The 25,317-nt window shown below is 43.5% G+C and overlaps 1 protein-coding gene across 1 annotated transcript in view; it reads left to right on the forward strand.

The window, feature by feature from the left end:
- Positions 1 to 25,317, forward strand: part of ANTXR1 (ANTXR cell adhesion molecule 1) — a 111,367-nt gene that overhangs the window by 24,550 nt on the left and 61,500 nt on the right. Inside the window, exons 9-12 of the mRNA XM_087763052.1 lie at positions 3,061 to 3,121; positions 6,931 to 7,029; positions 17,643 to 17,712; positions 18,010 to 18,088. Coding sequence (XP_087619178.1) covers positions 3,061 to 3,121; positions 6,931 to 7,029; positions 17,643 to 17,712; positions 18,010 to 18,088 — 309 coding nt within the window. The remainder of the gene's footprint in view (positions 1 to 3,060; positions 3,122 to 6,930; positions 7,030 to 17,642; positions 17,713 to 18,009; positions 18,089 to 25,317) is intronic.

The raw sequence follows: 25,317 nt of genomic DNA on the forward strand, positions 1-25,317 counted from the left end.
ACCTTCTATTAAACTTCAGCATCCTGTTGGCTAATTAGAATGCCCAAATTTGGTGGAAAAAAAATATAAGAAATATGCAGCTGCTGTGGTGAAGTAATCTGTCTGCATGCTTGTGGACCAGAAGACCAAATGAAAGCTTCCAGCAGCTGCAGAATTTCACTCCCCTTCTTCCCTTTGTTTCTAAAATGGTCCAGGTGACCTGCAGGGCCTCTCCTGGCTCTTGGTCTTTAATGCATTGCCTGGCAGAAAAGCTGAATTAGGCACAGGTAGTGTTAAATTCAGTTCTGAATTGGTAGAGATAAATGTGACAAAGCCATGCTTCTACAAGGATGCATTGCATTTTTTTTATTTGGCATGTCAGCAAATATTAACAAGAGATCCTCCCAGGAGCCTGTGTGAAGCTGGGGCGTAATTGGAGCCCCATAGAGTACAACAGGAGACTGATTTGGGAATCTGAGCTTGGTCGTTAAGCATGTGCTGCTAAAGACTTGCTCGGGGAGGATGCTTCCTCACCAAGAGCGAGCACGTGCTTCAAATACTTTTCTGCATGGATGCCAAGGCAGGCTGCCTTGAGGCCTGCAGTTAGTTACCAAGTAAGCCAGAACTGTTGTAGTTCTCCCCAGGAAAATGAGGATGTGGGGTCAGCTCTCCCATGTACGCTGTTGGAGCGGTGTACAGGCGCTCAGCTGGGAGATTGCGTCACCACTCTTGCATGTTATTTTGCTTTCCTGGGGAGCCAGCCTGCAGTGAATGAAGTGCACCTACAGCCCACACAAGGCTGTCTAGTCCTCTGGAAATAAGAGAACAGAAGATTTGATGAAATCTTCTATGATGAATATGTTGAAGTCTTTTTTGAATGTATCTTTATAATGAGGAAGAGACGTAAAGGAATTCTTTTGCAGTAGTTACTGCTGCCTGATTTTTCACTTTGTTAGGGTGGGTGCTTGGAGCATTGGAAACATTATTCTAAAGCAAAATAAATATTGCACTTGGCACTATAAAAAGCCATTAAGGCCAGCTTTTTATAGTCACATAAATGGATTGGATTGGACTGGACTGGAAGGGAGCTCTGCATCATCTAATTGAGACACCTGCTATTCCACCCCCCCATCTGAGTTGGCTTGCAGTATGAATGTTTGCAAATGACTGAATAGAAGTCATGAATTTCAAACTTAATCATGGGAGGTTTTACTTTTTTTAAAAAATGAAAGTATTAATTGTATTTTTCATGCATTTGTTTTCCAACTCATTTGCCTACTTCTCTTTCATTTCATTGCTGAAAGGCAACGAGGAGAAGAAATATATATAAAAACTTCTGGGGATAGTGAGGGAGAGGGGAACAGAATCTAAGGGGGGAATGTAGAAAAATGTGAAAAGATTCTCTTCTTAAAGGAGATGTTTTTCAGTGGAGAGGAAAAATACTTGGAAAAACATCAACTCTTAGTTAACTCCCATTAGCCCCGGCAGTCACTTTGGGAGAAAAACGCTTTATCTTCAGAGAAGCAGAACCTGGAATGAGTAAGGGGCAAGTAGTAGAGGACTGACAGGAGACGGGTGGATGGATAGCTACAGATGGATACTTTGGAAGAGTATTCTTACAGTCCTCTCTATTTTTTGTGTATTTTCCTTATTCCACCTTTCAAATTCTTCTAGTGCTTTTCAGTTCAGTTCTCAACTGTTGACTTTCTCTTTTTTTCCACTTGACAGTTCCTGTATAACCTTGTTCCTGCAAATCTTCTTTCTCCTCACTTGTCAGGCTGCCAGCAGCTCAGACGGTCCTGGTTCCTTCAGTCCCTTGGTACTCTTTCAGTCTCTACCAGCCCTGCTTCTGAGTAACTCAAACTTTTGTTTAAAAGTTTTTGTTTTTTAAAAAGAAATCGTTGTTCTATCCGTACCTTTTGCAATTAGGTATTTGAGGCAGAGAGCCATGATTTTGCAGGAAAAAAAGATTATATTTCTTGTACAGAATTTATTGTATTGGTTGCTGTTCTTTCCTTACAGATGTTTCAATTTAAAGTTGGGAAAATAATTTTCATGTTGGATTTGAGTCATGATGCTTGGCTGACATTTACTTGCCTCTTGGAGCTGACCTAAATTTTGATCAGTATTACCACGTCTAGGGGCTGCTCAGCCCAGTGCTGAACACCCACGGCTCTCGGTCACTGCTGCCGTTCTCACGGGGGCTTACAGACACTGTCGTAATTTTGCTGACTGCGTGCAGTGAAGAATTTGAGTTGGTCTTCAGAGCAGGGGAAAGGCTGCTGCAGGCAAATAACAGCTTGAGCAATTGTAGCACTCTAGGGCACAGTATCCAACTCTAGCATGCTCCTCGAGCCTTGCAAGCAGTCTGCCAAGCCTGATGCTGAACTATTTGTGTAAATCGCTGTCTAAACATAAAGTGGTTAAAGGCAGTGGCAACTCTTACAAAGACATACTGCTTAATTTAAGTTTGGTTTAAGTAAAGAGCAATTGTCCATACATCTTGATTTGAAATCACAGTGTAACTTTGAGGATGTAGTCAGGTATGCTCTCATAGATTAGATAAAAAACTTAAGAAGTTTGAACTCCTGTACGGAGGCTTGAGAAGTGGCTGTGTATGTATTCCTAGGAGGTTTTAATGCAAAGGTAAACAGCTGAGCTTGAACTTGTGATGTTTTGTTTGGAGTTTTGGGCTCCAGAATAATTTTGGAGAGGGAGGTGTGACTGCAAAGGGAGGTCAATGACATTGCCTTGCTAACCCTTCAGAGTGCACCTTAGGTGTTATGGATCATAGCCTGTGTAATAACTTGTACCGCAGACAAAGGCAAGCTTGTGCTGAGATGCTGGAGAGCATCGGCATCTGTTGCCTTCCTCCACAGCAATAGCTTGCTGTGGAAGAGCAATGACACCGGGGTGGATGGTTTAAAGTGAAAAGCTAAGATGGCATAATTGTGACATGAATGTAAAGTGCAGTGTGGAGTTAAGCATTTGCGTGAGAACAAGTGCACTCTCTCATGCTTTCAGATTTGTGTTTCTATAGAAACAAGTCTGAGATACTTCATGATGTTTTTTGTCTTTTAGATTTTGAAGAAATCCTGTATAGAAATCCTGGCGGCAGAGCCTTCCAGTATATGTGCAGGGGGTAAGTATATGTTGAGGCCCTGGTTGTTTGTGTTGCCTAAAATACATCTTTCTGTCCATCTCTAATTGCTGGAGAATGCAAAAGGAATTAACTGGAACTAAATATTTTACTTTTTGGTGAATTTCTTTTTCATCTTACAGTAGCTTGCACATTTCCTGTTTCTGCCAAATGATGTCAAATGGGACTTTCTTACAGAAAAGGGTTGAATTTGACAGTTTTGCCTAACTGTTTTTCAGTCAAACCAGTCTGTCTTACTTGGACTGTGCCAAACTTGAAGTAGATACGCTGCAAAATTACAAACCAAATCAGAAAATAAGACTTTGATTAAGTTTAGAGTTTTGCAAATTCATCATCTCAGAGGATTGTTGAGGGGAAGTGCTTCTTAAGAAACTAGCAAGAAAGTCAAATGAGCTCACTTTGATCTATAGGCTTCAAATATTCTTTAAACATTTCTTAGGCATTTAGGGTTGATACAGTGACTGAGAGGACTAGAATGTAAACATCATCAATTTAAACATCAAGCTGGAGAGGAACTTTTTACAAGGGCCCATAGTGACAGGACAAGGGGTAATGGCTTTAAACTGAAAGAGGGGAGATTTAGATTAGATCTAAGGAAGAAGTTCTTCACTCTGAGAGTGGTGAGGCACTGGCACAGGCTGCCCAGAGAAGCTGTGGATGCCCCATCCCTGGAAGTGTTCAAGGCCAGGTTGGATGGGGCTTTGAGCAACCATGGAGGTGTCCCTGCCATGGCAGGGGGTTGGAACCAGATATCTTTAAGGTCCCTTGAACCCAAACCATTCTATGATTCTATGATCATTCAGCTGACTTGTGTGAATTGTACTGCCCCTTCTTTGTGTGCTGGTTCTAATATGATTGTGCTACGTATACTGTGGCTTTAAAGTCCTGGCAAGCATTTCTGCATTCAGCAGAACCCAGCCTTTTTTAAAGAGAACCATTTTAGCCTCTTCTATCTGCTTCCTGTGAATTCTTCACATTTTATGAAGCTTATTCTAACTGTTTGTTGAATGCGTAGCAACTCATTAAGTAGAGAGGTTGGGAGCAGAGCTGAGGTTTGTAGAGAAGGATGAGTCCCTGACAAGTTCTGCATTTTTGTTTTTCTTGAATCAGTAGTCCAAATAAGAAAGCCAATTGCCATTACTTCTTTGTTTTCACTTCCAAAACAGCTGCTTTAATCATTCTTTCTGCATCTCCTGTTCCTGGAGCAACTGCCTGTATATGTAAACATACATAGGTAGTCATATTTTCCTAGCAGATGCAAGGCACCCAGCTAAATGCCCAATAAGTACCAAGCATTGGGTTTGCATTCCATGCGTGTCACTACAGTATTTTTTGAAGCCAGGATGGCATAATTGACATGATTTATAGTACTTAGTCATCCTTTTCTCATTTTGGCTGGCCATTTAAATAGTTCCTTTGTTAAAAAAGGCTCTAAATGAGGGCTCTGTCTACCTGAGCATGGTAGATGACCGTGGTCATGACAGTCTCTGATCTAGTGCAGAGAGGTTCCATAAATGCTTGGGAAAGGAAAGGAAATTGTGCAAACATTCAGACCCACTTTACACGTGTCTAGACTTTTTAAAATATGTTTACATACTTACACAAGTGATAAACAATGATGCTTATGTAATGTCATAAGCCAGAAGATGACTTAAAACCACCATTTATAACCAGCTTTAACACTTTATAATATGCTTGTCAGTTGCTTATACATCTTATCACTCCCATTCATTGTGTCTTAATGGGAACGTAGAGGTAGCATACAGCTGTCTCCAGCAGAGCTAGCTGAGAGGAAGTGTAGAGGGGTTTTATATAAGCCATTCACATTGGAATTTGGCCAAGAGGAGCAATGTTAACGTTGAAAAATGCCAACAGTTATTTAGATGCTCAATTCAAGGCCTCATTTCTGAGTTTGGGCAAGTACTCTGTTGGTCTCGAACTGCAGCTAATTTAATCACTCTAGGACTTTGAGACTAATGGAATTGCCATTGAATATGAAAGTTACGTGCATTAATGTCTTTAAGATAAATTTTTGCAGGTATAGCTCTGATACCACATGCTTTCTTGTTTCTGTGCACATCCTTGAAGAGCGGTGGTGGGTTTTGCCTTTTTTTTTCTTGGAAGGACAGAACATGAGGGCTCCATGTTACCTGAGGCCACTCTTGCACTGCAGACTGTTCCCAGACACTTAAGTTATAAATTTCAGCAGCAACACATCATTTTGAAATGCCCGTTTGTTGATGATTTGGTTTTGCATCAGTACAGACATGCAGGGTGCATACTGTATCTGTTCATTTCAGTCTCAAGCAGAGAAAGGATCCCCGTGGTTAATCTGACATCATTGATATGCTGTTCTTTGACTGTACTTGAACTCTTATTCCCCAGCAGTTGAGACTTCTGTGATTTCTCTTAAGTATATATCCGCCCCCGCACTCCAGAACAGAGCTCTTCTCCCCCGTTCTTCCAAAATGCTCTTGGACAACACCTAATGGGCCTGCGAGGCAGCTTCCCTGGCTAGATGTGGTGGGATGATTTGCAACTTGGCTGTAAACGAGTGGGACCTGGAAGAGAGCCCAGATTCCAGAGCAAATCTGCTTTTTTTGACAAGTACAGTGTGTGAGTCCTTAAGGGAGGTGAAAGAAGACGGAGACTGTAAAGTGTAAGGCAAAAACTTTGAATCTGCAAAAAGTAGGTTCCTTGTTGCTCCTGGGAACTTTAAAACCAGGGTGGTGTTTCTGATGCACTCTGATTACTCCTGCGTTGTCTTGGACAGTGAAGCATTTTGTGTTCAAACCACATTCACCAGCGAAACATCAGTGGGGATTATCTGAGTGCCTCTCCTAGATAGTAACAGGAATTGTGGGGGCTGTTTCCTTCCCCATGGGGAACTGCAGAGCTTGAGTTCTTATGTCTGCTGCCAGAACTTTTCTGGGACTATGGCCCTGTTTCAAAATCTGAAAGTCTGAAAATGGTGCTTGCCTTGCAAGGCAGTCTTAATGCTGGTGGCTGCAGGAAGTTTGTTAAACCTTTCCCAGTATTAGGTTCAAGTAGTTGGAATAACAAGGAACAGTAGAGAGTGGTGTGAAAGACTTGTGAGGGTATGATCTCATTGCTCAGCCCTGCTTGTTCCAAAAAGGACCACTCTGTTCAGCACTCAGGTGTTGGTGACTGTACTTGGTGCTTTCTGATTCGGCTACAGTAGAGAGGGGAAGACTTGGAGAAATGCTCGCAGACTCTGAGATTATAGCCTTTGTCCAGAGACTAGAAAGCTGGTCGGTTGATGAAATCCTCTGTCATTGTATGGAAATGCGTCCAGCCAGGGACTCAGGGTCACTGTACAGGCTAGTAGGGCAGGAGGTGATGAAATTCATGCTAACCAATACAATTTTGCAGTTACCTAGGAAAGCAGCACTTGAACTTCTCCAAGTTATCTTTCACTGGAAGATTTTTTTTCTTTCCAACTTTTGCCTTTCTTCACCCCAAATGTTCTGCCATTTAAAATAGCAACCTGGGGAGGGGAAAGCTCAGTGTCTCTGAAGCTTAATGTTTTCACTGCAGGTCAGTTAAAATGTCTGTTGTGTATTATTTCCTGTTTCTTAAAAACTCGAGTTGAAATTGGGTAGGGAGAGAGTGGAAATTCAATTTTTAACATTTTTTTTTTTTTACTTAAATTGTTAAACTACAAATTTTAGGTCAAATTTCAAGTGAAAACTTTTGCAATACGTGCCTTACCTAAATGACCATTCTTTGCCTTGCGATGTATCAATAATCTACTGTCTCTTTTGCTACAGAGTCTTTTCAGGTTGTCGTGAGAGGAAACGGATTTCGACATGCCCGTAATGTTGACAGAGTGCTCTGCAGTTTCAGGATCAATGACACGGTTACTCTCAGTAAGCTGTTTTGATACCCCACCCCACCCCAACTCTGCACTGGCAGGCATTTGCTTGCAAAACATTTTGGATCTTCAAATATGTTGACTGTGAAGGTACAAATTGTGGGATGAGGAGCTATTAAATTTGCAGAATGCAGAAGCGATTATTTTTTTTAGAGGAAAATTGCTGGTGGTATTGTATGCTGCGACTCTGACAGCAAGTACGTGAATAGATAAACTTGAGCAGTGGAGAGGACAAAATATAGAAGACGAGAAACTTGCCTGTAAAGAGTATCAATATGTGTCTTGCTGGGTTAACTGCGTAGTGAGAGCAGGTCTGTTCCTCTCCTTACCTGTATTTTGTGGTACTTAGCAGGCCTGGTCATGCAGCTTAAACACTGTTGTTGGAAGCTGTGTTGGAGCAGGGGCTAAGGCATTGCTGTGCTTCTGTGGATGCAGCTTGTGAAAGATGTTTCCTCTGCAGAGTTTGCCAAGCAGAAGAACCAAAGTAGGAGAAGCACATTAGACCCTGAGTGTCTGGTCTTTGTGAAGCATACCGAGAGCCATTTAGCTGGAAGAACTAACGATTCTATTATTCTCATCTGTCATGCCTGCAAACCCACACAGGAAAACAGAAAGCATAATCGTAGCTAATACCACCAGTGACAGTAGAATTAATCTTTTCTAACATGGAATCTACTCAGAAGCTGCCTGATTGTTTTGGAGGTGGTCTTGACCCTTTTGAGTATAAAATAAATGCATGAATTAGTCTATTATGAATTAGATATGTGAAAGTCTAATGGCTCAAGATTGGACTTATGCTTTGAGCATCTGTAATTTGCTCTTCAGAGCAGGGGAACAGTTTGCTAAGGCTGTTTGCCCTGTGAGGAATGCCACTGAGCATTCAGGGCAGGTGTGGTTATTGGACAGTGAGTGTGCGTAATTTGTCCCAAATGGCTTTTGTGCTGTTGCGCTGGCCCCCTCTGCAGTAGGCAGGTTCTGGAATTACCAACTCTTGTGTCACTAAGCAGGAAGTTTGGCTGGCTGCCGTTCATGTTTGCTTAATTCAGATATGGTGAGTGTTGAGGACGTGAAGAGCAGAAGCTGGAGGGCTAAGTGTCCACGGAGGAGCAGGTGGCACTGGAGGGGGGAAGAAGGAAGGAGAAGGATCTGAGTAAAAGCACTGGGGTGGGGGGGATATGGTGAATTAATTGTTTTGGAGGCATCTCCATGCAGCGTGGAGATAAGTGCTGTGAGTGGTGGCTTTCAACAAAGAACAGTAGAGGCAGCCACAGATTCATGCTTTTCCTTTTAAGCTCCATAAAATCAAACCCAAACCTGACATGTGGTCAGAACTCCTTAAATCTGGATCGTGGCTGCATTTAGGTGTTGAACCATGTTTGGTTTCTCCCCAGAGTTCAGATCCAAAGTTTTGTTTGGATCGTACGTGTTAAAGTCTCCTGTAGTTCTCCAATGGAAATGAAATTGCTGTTCAAATATTTAGAATTTTTCTTTTCATCAAAAGTCTGAAGCCATGTGATGCAAACCCAAAAGCCTTTGGGTTTGGTTGCTGGAAGCTGACAGTTTGTAGCATCCTTAGTTTGCATGTCTGCTGTCTTTTTTCAATTAAAACGTGAATATCCCATATCAAATGCATAATCTGGGTGAATGCTTCCGCTTTGTGGAGGAGCTACTTTCAGTTCAAGAGAAAAGTTAGTGGACGATTTTTCAAGCAGTTGTGTTTTATGCTAAGAAATGCATGGACATATAATGGAAGTTATAGAAGTTAAAGACCACCACTCAGCATGACAGGAGCCCCAAAACTTGCAAGATTTAGGAGCACGCATGTCACCCTGCTGTAGCTTGGCCTGGCCTTGTTTTAAGTCCTGAACACCCCTCAGACTACATATCCCTTTGAGAGATTGATGCTGTTGATGAGCTCTAAAGCAAGACCGATTGGGTCAATGTGTGCAGCATTTCAGTTTCAGGACCACCAGGGGCTGGATTTGCAAGCTGTGTGGGAGGGGATAAGAGCTAGGTTTGGTCCTTTCTTGGTGGAAGGACATCGTTACTCTTATTGCCCCAAATTGCTTTCTGTTTCTTCTATAAATTGCTTTCAAGAGCTGCAGCACAAAGGTCTTTGAGCATGAGTTCAAAAGGCCTGAAAAACTTGGATCTTGGGCTTAATTTAAACTTTTTATTAGGAGCTTTAAAATAGATCTGTATCTTGAGGAGAAAAAGCATTGGAAGCTGTATATGAAATGAGTAAACTCTGCTACCCCTGGCTTACAGATGGGGGAACTGAAGTTACAGTACTGAAGTAGCTGTTCAAAGCAAGGTAAGTGTGGACAAGCACGCAGGTGTCCTGACAGCCAGCCTGGTACTCTTCCTATGGGTTTATGGGGCCTCTTCAGAAGCTGGAGATTTGGTGCAGGTCTCCTTTCTCGATGGCCTGTTCTTTATTCATTTCTGCCTCCATATCCATCCACCAATTGTTGTTCCTATGGCCCCCTTTGCATTGTGAGTCCAGAACAGGACTCTGAGCCTGAATGAAAGGTAAAAGTACCTACTGTTGCTGCCAGCTTTGTGGGGAAGGGAAGTGATATTAATGCTACCCTTCTTTTCTCTCCTATGTAAAGTCTTTTCAGCACTTGACTTGCTGTTCCACTTTTTCCTCCAGAGAAGACTACTTGCTTCCTGCTTGTCATTAGCTTGAAAGTTACCTCTGTTACCTGAGGCTATGCTCGCTGTGACCTGCTGTTGCATCCCAATTGCTTCTCAGCTCAGCTTTCTCAGAGCTGTCTGGCTCTGGAGCAAGTCATTCATTCCTGGAAACATCCTAATGTCTTCACAGAGCTAAGAACGTCATCCATCGGCTTTCCACTAGTCAGTGTGTCCTGCCTATGGAGACACAAAAATGTCCAGTGTTGCCAATGGGAGGGACTGTTTGCGAGAGTTACCTCACTCCCGAACACTGTGACCTGGTGTTAGTCGGGGTGAGGAGGAAGACTCGTTCCTCTCTTTTTGTGTGCTGACTGCTTGTCTAGCTGAGTAATTTATTACTGTGTCATCGTAATTTCATAGTAGCTTTCAGGAAAGATAAGCTGATCTTAGAGCAACCCATGGGCTTTTTTGTTTGAAGCTGTCTTCCTGTGTCCACAAAATGACTGTGGAAAATGCGGGTAAGGGCCAAATATGTTCCTTGCCTTCTGACCTGGTGCATTCATTGTGTCCTGAATCGATGCATAGGTGAAAAGTGAGCTCATTCTCCTTGGCACCTGCACCAAGACTTCTCGGTACGTTTTGCACAGCACTAGATTGTTTGATGCAGTGACCTGGAAGCAAGAGGCCACAAACTCAGTTTGAGTTCAAACCATTTCCTGATTGAGGGAACCCAGCAGTTGCTCATCAATGTTCTCAAACCCAAGCCTTTCCTGGCAGGAACAGACACAGCTCCATTAAGTTTAAGTTGCTCTATGTGAGAAGGTATCTCAGTGTTTCGCTTTGCTGGAGCCTGCAGCTCCAGCCTGCATTCTCAGTGTGCCTTTGTGGCACTTAGCTGCAAACGGCTTAACATAAGAGTTAACCCAAGGAGAATTTTATGGAAACCTTATGGAGATTGGATAGCTCAGCTGGTTTTGTTTGCTTGAAACCTCTCAGCCTCTGATTGTATCAGGGAAGGAGGTATTTTTAAAGACAACACTAAGCCAACAATTCCTGAAACCTTAAATTATCCCAGATGAGATGTAGACCAGCACAGCTAGGACTTGCTGAGGTTAAGGGTATGAGCTAATAGATTTTTATTGGGATTATTGGCAGAGAAAAGCGGCAGGTGAAGAGAGCATTGGCTCATAATGTTCATAGCTATGGGATAAAAAAAAGGAACATCTGTAGAAACCATGAAGAATACTTGGCTGAGCAGGAACTGTAATCAGATGCATGTTCAACAGCAGGGTGTTTTCTGCCAACAGCAGGACCTAGGAGAATTGGTTTCAGACTGCACAGAGTTAAAAGTAATTATACAGTGCAGTGACTTATGACTGCTTTGTGGTGCTAAAATGTCTTTGTCTGCCCAGATCGTGCAGGATCCAGCAAAGATAGTTCTGGGCATAGAGGCAAGCTCTGTCCTAGGCAATTTAAAACTGAATAGAGAGATGAAAGACTGGTGAGGAAACAGCATGCACCACAGCAGAGGTGGAGCTAGATCTTTTGCATTCTAGTGAATGCTCTGGGTGCTTGGCCAAAACTGATCCTTTGCACAAACTAGCCTGATATGTTGGGTTTTTTTTCCCCAGCACCGAGTACCAGAAGCAAGGGAAAATGAGGCAGAGACAGTGGGAGCAGTACTTTGCCAGGTGTCAACGGAGAGTGAGCTGTATAGGGAACTGTATCCCCAAACTGCCCAACAAATGCCTTCCAAAAGTTGTCTTCTGTTTTTAAAGCCTAGCAGGTTGCTCCATCTTCCCTGTCTTTCCTTTTTCCTGGCAGCACAGTACTTACCTTGTGATATCTTCTTTACTTTCTCACAGCCTGGTCACTCTTGGCACAGGAACATTTTGCTCTGCAGTTCCACTCTAAGCCCTGATTTCCCCACTTGATCATGTCACTTTAACCCTCCACCACTGAATCTCTTCCTTTTATTTTCTTATAGTAGCTTTTCCCTCTTTCTATTGTGGTGCTAGAGAATGTCCATCACTGTGTACAAATTCCATCAGGTGTTTTTGGGAGTGTGACCTTTATGAAGCACACAACATATGCCTCTAACTTTTCCTAGGTGAAAACATACACCAAGGTGAGCTTGGCATCCTATTTTGAAGAGTGGCCCAAGTCATTGCTTGACAAAGAATAGGAAAACAGGAGAAATGGTCACACTCCCCTCAAATCCTCTCCTAGCCTCCAACAAATTGCAGTGTTAGGAACTCCTAAAACAGGATTCCTGTGCGTTTACGTCCAGCTGACTTCTCTGCAGCTGTCCAGGCTGAGTGTGGATGAATAAGCACAGAGCAGTCAGGAAACTTGGGCTGAGTGAGGAGGAGAATCTGTGTGCAATGTGGAGTGCTTTACCAAGCTCACTTATTTATACTGTGTGCTGCTGGGGGACCAAGATGGTCTCTCACTGTGATGTTGGCATGTTATGGTAACAGCTCAGATTGGAGTGGAGCTGTTGCAGTGCTGGACCAAGATTCCTGCCTGGGGAGTGATCCTGTTGTGCTGCAGCATGTGCTGCTCTCCTGAGCTGCCAGTTGTGAGCACGAGCAGATTAATGGCGTGGTGCTTTGCCAAGTTCTACTAGTAGTCTTGAAGGTATGTGTGTTTGTTGAACAGAATTGTATGCACAGCAGATGAATCCCTCAGAGAAAAAGCGATTCCTTCCAGATCCCTTCTCTCCATCTAGAGGTTGTTATGAATGTGATATCATTGTTCTGTGCTTATCTGTTTCTCCCCCCCCATCCCCTAACTCTTCTCTGAATGGCTCTGGCATTCAAAGCTCGTGTCCCTACACAAAGCAGAGCAATTACAGCGTGATCTCAATGTGGTTTTCATTACAGCATTAACAAAACATTTCTTATTTATGGGTCTTTCTCGCTGGCAGTTTCTGTAGCTCAGAGACTGTTCCAGTGTCTCTCTGCATTCCTATCTCCCCACAAAATGGTTTTGAAATAAAAACTTTGCTTGTAGAGTTGTCACAAGGAGTGGCATAAGAGGAGGAGTCAGCCAGGATGAACAGAGATTGTTCTTTGGTAGGCGGTGCAGAGAATCACAGAGGTATTTTGCCTCATCTGAGGTGACAAAGGGACAGTGGAAGTGCTCAGGCTCACAAAGGCTCAAGGCTACCCATCTCGAGTGGGCTGAGGTACAGAGGAGAACAGCCGCCTTAGCTCGGATGTTCCTGAGGGAGTTGTATGTGAGAGCAGCCAGGCTCCCACCCCCAATTTGGCTGTACTAGCCTGATAAACCCGATCCTTCTCTCCTATAGTAGCAGAGCACTAGGTCAAAGCGTTCTCTGAGATGTACTTTAGTTGAACGCAAATCATAAATACAGGGATAACAGAAGGAAATTGTTAGTCTGATATATGGACAGTTTGGCAAATGGCTTTTGCAGCCATTTCTGGACTAAAATATTGCTGATATTGCGAGTCCAACAATTGGCACTTGCGATATTGCAGTGGCAATTTGAAAATGTTGTGCTTTCTTAAACCCTTCTGTACGGGACCTTTGCAGTCAGTTTTCAATATGCCAGTCAGTTCTTGGATGCACTGTTAACCAAAGAAATGGCTGCTGATCTTAGCTTGGTTATATGGCTAAAAGAAAGTACTATGGTCTGTCCTGGTCACCTTCTTTGGGTTTTTGCACCTCTCTTTTATTGAGGTTTGCTCTTGTGTGTTAAAACATCATGCATATATTGAGGCTTTTGTTATTATGGTTGGGAAGTACTCCAAGTCCTGGCTTGCCAAAAGGTTACACCCTGCTAATGGCAAAAGAAACTATTCACTAATGCTGGGAATAATAGATTTTACAGGCTACAGATAGTTGTTAAAAGGTGTAGGAATGCTGGGTAGCGAATTACAGGAATTTGAGCAGTAGAAAGTACCTTGTTGAAATGGCATCCACAGAAAACAGATGTGGTTTTGTGAGATGCTTGACCCTTCTCCATTTCTGCACACTGATCTGAATGGCTTGTGTCTTAGGACCTACTAGTTTTAGTTGCCCGTGAGCGCAGTGTCCTGTGGTTTTCTTTTAAGACAGTGAGAACCTTACTTTGCTTGATGGAGTGATTAGAGGTGCGTAGGTAAGGAGCAAATTGTGCCCATTACTGTGGGTGGACTTTCTCAAAAGTGAGGCATTGCAATATTTCTTGAAGATGTCCAAGCTCTGCCCTCGATTGGTGTCTGAGATGCAACCAAGGCCTGGGCATCCTTTCTATAAAATTAGTAAAGGAGGCAAAGCGATTTCTTCACGGTTACGCAGCCGGCTAGCGGCGGAGCCGAGAACAGAAATCACTTCCTGGGCAGCAAAGTCAGCGACATCGGGTCGAGCGCTCCGCCCCCCGCCTTCCACAGCTCTTCCACCAGTATTGTCAGCTGAGAGGAGTCCAAACCACAAAATTCAGATTTTTTTGGCACGAGATCTAGAGTTTGGGAGCATTCAGACCCATCTCTTACTGCACAGGAATACAGCAAGTTTTTTCTGTAGCAGACGAGGAAAGCGGCGTTCTTTCAAATGCATCCTGCAGATACAGATGCAATAGCAGATGCGAAGTGTTGTTTTGTTTGGTTTCCCTATGTAAGTTTTCCAGGAAGGAGTCAGATGGCCAGAGTTATGCAAACCAAATGGATCTTCTTTTGTTTAGAGCAAAGGAAAATAGTTACTCATTTTTGTGGTGAAACACAAACATTCTCCAAACAAAATAATCTCTCCCTGTAGCCAGCCTGGCCAGCCATGAGTCCCCTCTCGGGACGCTGATAAACTTTCTAGAGAGGCATAGACTTTAATGCAAGTTGGGGGTGGGAAGGGAGAGAAAGAGAAACAAAAAGCTAATGAGATCTAAGTGAAAGGCCTTGCAAAATTAAGTCAGCTTTTGTTTTAGAGAATGCTGGCATGGAGAATTCTTTTGGCTTTTGCTGACAGCATTAGCAAAGGAGAAAACAAGACATCGGTCTTCATTCTCTTGGCATGTGTGCGCTGAGACAGTCATAAATTTATGGGAGTTAATGATATCTTCAGAAATCGGGGTGAGAACAGAACTGTAGGGCCAGATTCACCACCACTGTCTATCTTCCTTGCTTGTGCAAAGTGGGAAATGCTACTGGTTTGATTTGGTAACTCTATTGCAAAACCAAGGGCCTGTAGATGATGCAAGCTCCCAGTAAATCCAGTGCCTGTGCTGTAGGCGATAGGAAGTGAGGGATGTGCATTGTATCGCTACATTGTGTGCTTTAAATGCCTGTTGTCTGTCCGCCTCTCTTGTAATGAGGAAGTAATCTTCTGGATAGTATGGGGCTAGCAAAGGAATACTCTGTGCTGAAAACATCTGCTCCTAATGTTTAGTGTACTAGAAACGTTTGTATGTGTTCTTGCACCGAGGCTGTGGGAAAATAGCAATAATATGGTACTTCCCAGGCCAACAGCAGGAGCAGGGATCTAGAGAGATCCCAGAAGCTTGAAGTAGGTGAGCCATGATGCTGAAGAGAAGCCTGTCTGTGAAAACCATATGGCTGGCTAAAATGTTTCACTTTCAGCTGTTTGCCTGAGTCAAACGGTCCTTAACAAAATAACTGCTGTGGGTAACCCAAAAATTCAAGTGTGTCTATGTAGGCATGGGATTTGCTGGAAGCTGGAAACATAAGGAAAACTTCAAGGAAGGCTACAACTTTTCATTACCATTTCATTTTTTTAATGGAGTGTAAAAAGTAAACATTTCCTAACCTGCCTGAGGAAATAATCTTTTACATTGCTGCCAAAGCAAAGAAAGACACTGGTATGAAATAGGGATTATAATGTGTGATAGGAATTACTAGAGCAATATTACTGCTTTCTAAAATTTTGTATTCAGTGGAAACCTCTCTTTTAGGAATGTCTAGAGAAAAAAAATGCTTGACTTGGTGAGTCCTGCTTCTGCATGAGGGGACGAACTCTCGCAGCCTGTATCTCTTATCTCTGTGCCTCATCCACTGCAGTAAACTGTGCCGTGTGACCCTGCTTGTGAGAGGACCCTGCCGAGCTAACCACTGAGAACGGGGCCAGCATCAATAGTGCTCTACTGCTGCTGCCCTAATCGTTATTAGACACCATCCATGTGAACAAATTTATCTCGGCAGCCAAGTGAGAAATGAACAAGGCTCACAGCTGATGCAGAAATTACTTTAGAGAAGGTTGCCACATTCTCTTTTTGGCTTCTGTCTCTTCGTGGCTTTTCTTCTTTCCACTGGCACCTTAAATGGAATTGTAACTTGCACAAGTTTCCTCAAAAACAAAAGACCAGACAGTCAGAATAGCTCAGCTCTTCATTAGGTTGCTACATGATTTGGTTAAACTCTTATCCTCGCTCCTTTCCGTTCCCTTCTGCAGTCAGTGATGCACTGAACACTAACCTTGCTTCCACGTTGCCAGTGTTGCGTACCCTGGGAAGCTGTGTGCTATGCAGTTGTGAAGAGACTTCAGACTGTTAGAGACCCCAGGGTTGCTGTCTGTATTTCAGATAGCAAAGCAAGGTGGTGATGAATTGTACTCTTGTTTCAACGTGGCCCCATAGAATGAAGGTCTCTTCCACCCTGCCATGTACAGAGATAAGACTCCAGATGTTGACTGAAGATGAGATTTGAAACCTACAGGTTTGAGAGGAGGAAGGGGAAGGCATCTGTTGGGAGAGGAGAGGCTTTCAACCAAAATGAAAATTTTAACTAGAAAATTTTAGGAAGCTGGTAGTGTTTGGTAACAGCTTATTTCAGGTCTATAAGCATCTCTATAGAAGGCCCTAGAGATGGCTATAAGTGCAGCTGGTAGAAAGCTTCCTGATGCAGTGACATGCTTCTGGGAAATGCTGATTCAGCAGAATCAAACCCTTCTGTGGGAATGTGTGGTTTCCAGTCCAAAAACCAAAAACCACTCAGCCCGTCTGCCTGATTTTCTGCCAGCCTGCCCGATATCTGTTCAGCTGGCAAGTGGGCCAGGAAGTTCCTTGGGATCCCCATCTTTCTGGTCACCAGAGAGATGGTATAAAGTTCTGATTTAAGTCTGCAAAAGAAGAGTATTAGCTGATGTTCATGTTTCCCAGGCAATTGCCTATTGATGATTTTTCTCACTTCACTTTTAAAACCATAGTATAATTAGGCTGGAAGGTTTAATTTAGGTTCAGACAAGTCTGCCTTGAAGTGCAAAATTTTCCATAATGTACAATTTCCTTAACCCAGCTATTTTCAATTATATGTAATCTGTTGCAACTCCATCTGGTCTCCTGTATAGAGTGGCTGTGATCATTTACTCTGACCGTTCAAAAAGCTTTGTATCTTCAGTTTTGTTGTGGCTTGGATGTGTGGCGTGATAGATTTCAACATCACAGAGCAGCTGTAGGACTGGCGAGGGTGCTGCCTGCAAGATGTGGGTGACAGGCTGCACAGGGCTTCCGATTGCCCAGAGGCGCTCCGCTCTGCAGGGGCAGGTAGTCCTCAGCCCTTTTGTAGGAGTGGTGGCACAAAGGGCTTTGTGGAATGGTGCTTTACAGTGAAAATGATGGAGAGCCGTGGCAGCCTGGACACAGGACAGTTTTCATGAGGGCTCTGCAAAGAAATGAGGAAGGAGCGTCAGCTGCTGCACTTCCCCATCTTTCTCGGGGGGGGGGGGGGTAAATGTAAGGTGTTGACTTTTTTTTTTCCTGAGGTGCAGGGTATCTGCTGTTACCTTCTATTTGCTCTGTAACTCCACGAGCTAGAAGCATGCCTACAGTTACCTCAGAACAACTGCTGTGCAGTAGCTTTTTATCCCTCATACAATGTTTGATCTTGTTTATGTATCAAGAGCGAGGATAAACGTTATTTAAGCTTGTTCAGGGCCTGTAATGAATAATGTAATATAATAATGTAATAAAATAATGTAACTGACCAGGTAATAAATCCCAATATTTCTTTTTTCCAGATGAGAAGCCTTTTGTAGTAGAAGATACCTACTTACTTTGCCCAGCACCTGTGCTACGAGAAGTTGGCATGTATGTTTTTTCTACGTACTCAAATATTTACTTTGCCTGTGAGAAAATGAGTCTGTGTCATCTCACCATATTCTGTGGTTCTTACATGCGTCTAATTCTGACATTGTCTCCTGTGCTTGTTGGGTTAATTGGCAGCTGTGCATTGGAGCACAGGGGAGAGAGCACCAGCAGGGTGAATTAATCTGTACAAAAGGCTCCTCTGTGCATCAGGAGCCCTGGTTCCAGAGGATATTATCCAGTAGAGGATTGTGGACTAGCTGGCCTGACTCGTTTCTTGTGTTTTGGTTTTTTTTTTAGGGAAGCAGCTCTCCAAGTCAGTATGAACGATGGTCTGAGCTTCATCTCTAGCTCCGTCATCATCTCCAGCACACACTGTGTAAGTTTCAATTCATGTGCTTAAAATGATTCAGTAGGATGGTGGTACTTAACAGCAGATGTTTCTTACACCGATATTAGGGCTTCCAAGTAAGTTGAGTAAGCCTGGTGTGCAAAGGACCTGTTTCCCTCTTTTAAAGGTGAGCTTGAGTGTCATATGACATTTTGTGTATCATGTGTGCCATAATGTGGCAAAGCTCTTGAGTCTTCAGTAAACACCTCAGACTCCGTATCTGCTGTGGGATGCAGACCAGAACAGGACTAGTAGCTACTGGTCTGGAGGTGTCTACGCCTGCTTGTCTGCTTCACAGTGAACAAGAAGCAAGTCTGCTGGCTTCGTTAGCTAGACTTTCCCTCTACAGCAATGGTGCTGCTCATTATGAAAGGCATATGGCAGTTGTGATCACACCCTTTGTCTGGAAACTAATATGGGTGCCAAAAAAAGTGGGGGTTTCTCCACTGAAGCAGCTGGCTTATAGCTGGCATCCTTTGTTGCCAGTAGTGAATTGCTGCCCTCAGTCTCTGGTGGAATCAGGCAAAGGATGATGAAACCGTTTATAATTCATGGTATTGCTGAAGATGCTGCTTCTGCAAAGTCATGGCTGTTGAGAATAGAGCGTGAAATGACTTGTGCTAAAGGAGGTAGTGGAGGAATTCACTTTGAGTTCAGAGCAGTCCTTCATGCTTCAGTGTATTCAGCTTTATTCACCCGTGGGAAGACCTGTCTTCTGTACAGGGAATGGTTGTGGCTTTGCTTTACTTCTCCTGTGTGCTGACTTAAACTATTTTTTGGGAAGCCAGAGTAGTCTTGCCAGAAAGACTTGAAAAATCTGTCCACAGCCTGCTTTTCTCCGTGTCCAGTAAAGGCACATCATGTTTCCGCACAGAGTAAGTGAAAGGCCAAGTTGTATAACATCGAATTACCAGCAGTCTTCTGTGGTCCACACAGGCTGATGCACAAGATGAGAGAAGTCCTTTGTGTCACTTGATCTGGATACTTGTTCAACAAGGACAAGATTGTATGGAGAGAGAGGTTTCAGAGCTTACGTGAGGGGCTATATTCCAAAAGTTAGAAAGACTTCCTTATGCCTTAAAAGAGGGGAATTTATTTTATTAGTTAATTTTTTGGTTCAAGTTCTCTTTGCTTGCTGGCAAAAATGTATTTGCATGTTGTCAGCAAATTACAGGAATATTTTGCTATGTGTTGCTCATATGAGGCAAGACGTGGGAAAGAATTTTGAGAGGAAAATTATTCCTTCCTGATATGCTTTCTTCCAGGGATAGAATTATTATTTCTAGGCTATGAGATGACATATCTGTTCCTTTCCTTTAGCTGTAATGAAACTTTTGAAAATGCCTGTGCTTCACGGCAGCGCCTGCTACTTTGATGCCTCCAGACTGTGCAACTGGATTTGCAGTGCAGATAAGGAGCCAGAATTCAAATTCAGATCCTACATCCAAACCTAGATGCAGCGACATTCAGTGGCTGCTTTGAAAATTATATCACAGGCTTTACTAATTGAGAAAGTTTCTCCTGGGTAAACAGGCATTTTGTCTTTTGTAGTAGTGTTTATTTTTTTTCAAGTTCTTGTTAAAGATGAAACTGTTTACTGAGACTATAATCCTCTCTTAATTAAGGTTACAGGGGTTCCAGCCCTGGAAATACCCGTATACAAAATGTGCACCAAATGACTTGTTTAATTGACTTCAGACCAGAAAGTTAGGTCTGTTTGAAAATCTGCAGCCAAAGTGGGACAGTCAGAAAGCTGTGGAATGAAGCGATGGTAACAAGCAGGGGAAAAACTAAGGTTTTCTTCCCTGTGTGCAAACTAGCAATCAGTGCTTTGGGTTTCCTCTCTGTGCTGTATTTCAGAAATGACAGATTTGGAAAGAGGCCTGGAGTGTTGTCTTCAGAAAGCTTCCCAGGTGGCAATTGGCAGTGACTTAACATGGCAGCCCCACACTCGCTTTGATGCAAATGCCTTGAACCGCAATCTCATTGCTCTTTAATGGGAGAAGGAACAAAGCAAGCAGCTTGACGGCCTGATAAACTTTACCATTTCTTTATTTTCTTATGTAGCTCCACAACAAAACCTTCCTATGGAACATGTAAATAATCTGCAAATATCCCATTTTCCCTATAAACAATACCTGTCCTGTTCTATGAACTACCTATTTTCAAGGATTATCTGGAGGTAATCCAGGGAAGAAAATTCAACTAAGAGCATAGCTGAAGCAGACAGCTACATTCCCAGCAAGTAAAGACCAAAAATGAATAGTCAGAAAAGTCAGTCAGACTTTGACTCCTAGGTTACGAATGTAGGTATTTGAAGATCAGGACAGGTAGAGGCTAGACGTTGAACTACCTAATAAGCTTTTTTATCACCTTAGCTGGCAAGAATTTTAGTGTAGGTTTTCATGGGAAGGTAACTGGGCCAATTTCTCATAGGTTAACAGGGCAAAGCTATTTTATACTAGCATAGGTCCTGACCTTTATTTAATATCTAAAGACTCCTAGGAACAAGGCAGCTAAATGAATGTCAGTTTTATTGAGCAGTGAAAAGTCTAGAAGAAAGAAAACACTTTTCATCTTAGACAGATAGGTCGCATTTTGGAAAAACAAGGGATCAAAGCCTTTGCCTTTTCTAGAAGCGCATTATGGCTTCGTTGCTGTAACTCAGCGAGGCCTGACTCCTGTGATTGCCAGAAGTGAGGAGGGAAGGGCGCTTAGTACTCCTGTGCTCACAATTGTGTTTGCTAACACTAAGTGCCAGCTGCTGAAAATGGGATACTGGGATTTTTTGCCTTGCCCAGTGCTGTCATTTTTGTGAGGTTGCCAGTTAAAAGTGCTTTTTGCAGACTATGCTGCCTTCAAATACTGAACGCGTGGCAGAAAGTGTTTTGTGCGCTTGTCCCCTTTAAGAGACGTCACTGTTTTGTGTCTCTGAATACAATAATGCATGTACTGCTCTAGTATAAACTGACTCCCTCTGGGAACAGACAGAGCTTTTGCTTGAGCCCATATTGCCTAACTGAAGTAATTATTTGCACTTTTTCCCCTTGAGGTGTAAAATCTGCTACAGCATTTCAAGGGGAAGAAAATGTAGTAAGGTTATGAATGAAGGCATATGTAGTGACTGACTGAATCTCCTGCTTAGACTGAGACACACTGAAATACATCTCACTTTCCAGCATTAAGTGATACTACTTGTCAAATCTGTCAACACCAAACTAGACCTCGCTGTTTGAACACTGGCTGGAGTCTGGGGTTTTTTGTTTTGTTTAAAGGAGTCATATGTACAGCTACAACAGCCTTAGAGCTTCTACCTATGCTTTCAAATCTGGGCACTTTGGAATTCACTGGCCTGGACTGCAGGTGTCAGTTGTGCTTTGAGGGACTTGTGTTCCCTAGCTTTCTGCTTCCTGAAATGTGGCAGGCTTCAAGGTTTGCAGCCCTCAAAAAAGTGCAAGGGGTATCAGAAATTAAACTGCATGGGTGCTGTTGTATTCTGCCTTTTGCTTAATTGCTTGTGCTTTCCAATATCAGAGTACAGGCATGACGGTATATGCTTTTATACCTCCTTTTCTGTGGGACTGAAGGAATTGCTGGTTTAGGTTCCCAAAATAAAATTGCCAGAACTGCTTAAATTTTAGTTTTTAGAGTGAGCCTCCAGGCTTTTCTGGTACTTCACTGCAGTTCTCTCCTCTCTGTTGAAAGGTAATTGATTTTTCATTTAACAAAAGAAAACAGAAGAAGGTTTGGGAGAGACTTGTAAAGATGCTTTTGTTGCAGAGGGTCGTTCAGCGTTTTCATTTTGAAGTACATTTTGGGAAGACTTGCAGTCACACAAAAGTGATCTCAGCAGGCTCAGGTGGAGCAAAATCTCCATTTAAAAAAATCAAAATTCTTCTCAGTTGGCCTGGTTATTTTCAAGCCTGAGGTATGAACCAGTCCATAGGAGGTCTTTGGGGATGGTATTTTGTTTTTCTTCCTCGGGACTTTCAATATGAGTTTTTAGAGGTAAGAGAGTTGATTACCCATGGGAGGCCCTTTTAAATCCCTTGTGATAAGTATCAGTCCGGAATTTGCCCAGGCACATTAGCCAACAAATGAAACGCCAAAGGCAACGTCTGTCTGATGCATAAAGAAGTAGCATTCAGAACAAAGCTTGACTCCCTGATCTCATGCAGGGGTGGCCTTTAGTTAAAGGTGGAGTTGTCATTTTCTGGAGATGGTAAAAAGCGTTGACTGTGGAATTGCATGGGACTGCTCAGTTTTCAGAGTGCAGTCTTTACCTCAAAGAAGAGTAAAAGAAAGAAAAAAGATAGAACCAGGTTAGTAGAGGAGAATTTTTTTGTTTTGGTAAATGCGACTCCCTCTCCCACCCTCACGTTAGTTCCTCGGGAATAGTGCTTCTGTTGTGGTTTGTTACCGTCTTGGCCCTTCTGCTGGTTTTGGTGGCTCTGAAGTCTAGTGGGAAACCTGACTGGACCATGCCAGATGCCCTCAAGATGATAAAGTATCAGAGCACACATCTGTCTGTCAGGAGCGGAAAATAAAGGCATGCTGGACAGAGACCAGGGTATTGCACCCACTGCTTTGAGATGACAAAGCAAGCCTACCCCAGTTAATCACGTTCCCACAGATGGTGAGGGGCTGCAGCACACATTCTCACCGATTCCCGAGTGGTGCAGGGCAAGAAGAGGCACATACTTCAGGGGGAAGAAACGAGGAGGGCTGTGTCATGCTTGCCCTCGCAGGGTGCGTGCAGCAGCCTTGCAGAGCCGGGCTCAGGAGGCAGGGGCCCATGTGTCAGTAAGGAGCTCTGTGGACAGAAGCGGGTTTTGCTTGTTGGAGGAATGCAGTGACGTCTGTTTATCTGTCAAAAATGGGCCAGACACAGGCGCTGTTGCGGTTGGGCAAAGCACTTGTTTTATTAGATTATGGAACGCAGATGAAACCCTCCAGCTTGGGGCAGAATGATACTGCATGTAAATGTCAAGCTTGCTTGTGCCCTCTCTGTGGATGGCCAAGACTATTTTTCATTCAAAGGTTTTGCTGACTGCACACCCTGGACCGAGGATTGCTGGCTGGCTGCTGGTAAAGCCACTAAGAGTGGCTGGGTTTATTTCAGAAGCAGGAGGGTAACACTTTGTAAATCAGGGGCTGCAGACAGAAGTTTAATCCTGCTCCCCGCTAACTTACGTATTACCCAGTTAAACTAAGACAGGGCTGCCCTGAGCGTAATTTAGGGTGTTATTTGGCCTGGGCTATGTGACCACTGGCAGCTACCCCAACAGAACAGGGGAATGGCTGGAACAAGAGTGCTCTTAGGGTTTGGAGGCAGTGTGCTGTTTATATGCTTAGCTGGGGGATAAGATGCCAGCATCTCCAGTATGACAAAGCTCAGCTGGCTGGAAGTATTTGATGAATTTGTCTCTTGGCTTGCTTGTCTTGGAGAGTTACTAATTTATTTCTCTGAAGTTGTTTTTTCAATATCTGTACCTTTTAAATGTTTTTCTTTCATTTGCAAGTTGCCTGTAAGGGAAGGAATCCCCCCTTCCATACAGGGGGTAATGAGACTGTGTTATTACTGCATTAACTAAGCAAAAGAGAGCAAAACCATGCAGGGATGTCCAGGTGACCTCTGCTGTGGGCAGAAGGTGCTAAATGGCAGCCCTGAATACCGAAGCCTGGAAAGGCCAGGCATATGTAGGGGCAAGGCATTGCTTCTAAAGAAGTGTCCTTAAGGCTGTGGCATCACATTGGCACAGGAGGAAGCTGGGCTTGCTCTTCTGTGTTCTTCTGGACAAGGTAATCTCTTCTCTATAGAATCCAATGAGTATTTAAAACCCTTCCTCTCTCCAGCCCTTGGAATTAGTTGTGACTGCTTGGACTGAGATTTCAGGAGACTACCCTTGAAAGCATTCTTTAGGAGGCTTGTGGTTGTATCCTGGGCATCTGTTTAGCAACTGGGTCCTCCAATTCTGAGTGTCAAGGAGCTGTTTTGGTTATAAATAATGTTTAGTTATCAAAACTTGCCACTACCTGCCTCTGTTTCTGGACTCAAATTAGACAGAGGCCCCTTCTGTGGGGGGGCAAGGCACCCCCACCCCACCCACCTTCTGCAGATATGCTTCCTTACTTGGCCTTAGTCCTGCAGCCACACTTACGGATCCGACTTGCTCCAGGTGCTGTGTAACCGCAGAAGACAAAGATCCTGCCCCCAAACTGCTGCTGTCTAACTCCCTGCAGCAAGGCTGTTTACTTCAAATGTTACAGTGCTCTTGCTGTCAGCCAAGCGCTCTCAGCTTTCCAGTGCCTCGGAAAGGCATCGTCTCCCCGGGTGGACTGGGCTGTCTGCTTTGCAGGTAAACGAGGTGCTTTGTTCTCCCTTGCAGAGGTCTGGTGCAGTGTGCCAGCAGAGGCCAAAAGTACCCAGTAACTGAATAAGGCTGTCAGTGATGACAGCAAGAGCTTCAGAAACAATTGGATACATGTAGGTGTGACTTTACAGTGCGTGAACAGCGTATTTTCACATACCATGAAAGGCTGAATTCTTGCCGCCATGATCAGTTTCCTCTATCTTAGCTTTTAATACTAGAATTTTTTTAATGTGCCTGCATTTATAAAAGAGACATTAAGGCAGAAAACAAAGATTAATGTAGCCTCCAGTCCTGGTCTGGAAACTGAGAACTTGCATTGCTACAAGTGTTATCGTGTGGTTGAACACTTTCTACCTTTATCTGACAGACCAGAATATCTTCATTGGGTGGCAGGTAATTAATGATGAGAGTTTAAAAAATAGTTTCATTCCACTGCTGATGTCAGTGGACCTTTGACAGTTGAAGGCACCAAGAACTATAGTTTAGTCTCTGTTAGACATCAAAACCCATCTTGTGACAGCAATAGTATAAAGCATAGGACCACAAATGCGATGGGAACGGAGCATCCTCAGCTTCCGCTAGAGCTAAGACTTAAAAAAAAAAAAAATTCTTCCTCAGCTGTTAGTCTCAGCATACCACCAATTTCATATGTGAAGTTGCCCCACATCCAGCTTTAGTGCTATGAACACAGCGTGCATTGCTTTCGTTTGCACCTGTTAATGCCTGCGGAGTGTATGCTGCAGTGGTCTCCCACTGCTCGAAAAAGAATTAGCAAGTAATGGCTGGTGGAGTTGGGAAGCTCTTAAAAAGGGATTTACTCCTGTTCGCATGTCAGGAGTCTGA

This window comes from Nipponia nippon, unplaced genomic scaffold (assembly GCF_047370975.1).
Source record: "Nipponia nippon isolate SJK-2023a ecotype South Korea unplaced genomic scaffold, ASM4737097v1 scaffold_27, whole genome shotgun sequence".
Taxonomy (NCBI): Eukaryota; Metazoa; Chordata; class Aves; order Pelecaniformes; family Threskiornithidae; genus Nipponia; species Nipponia nippon.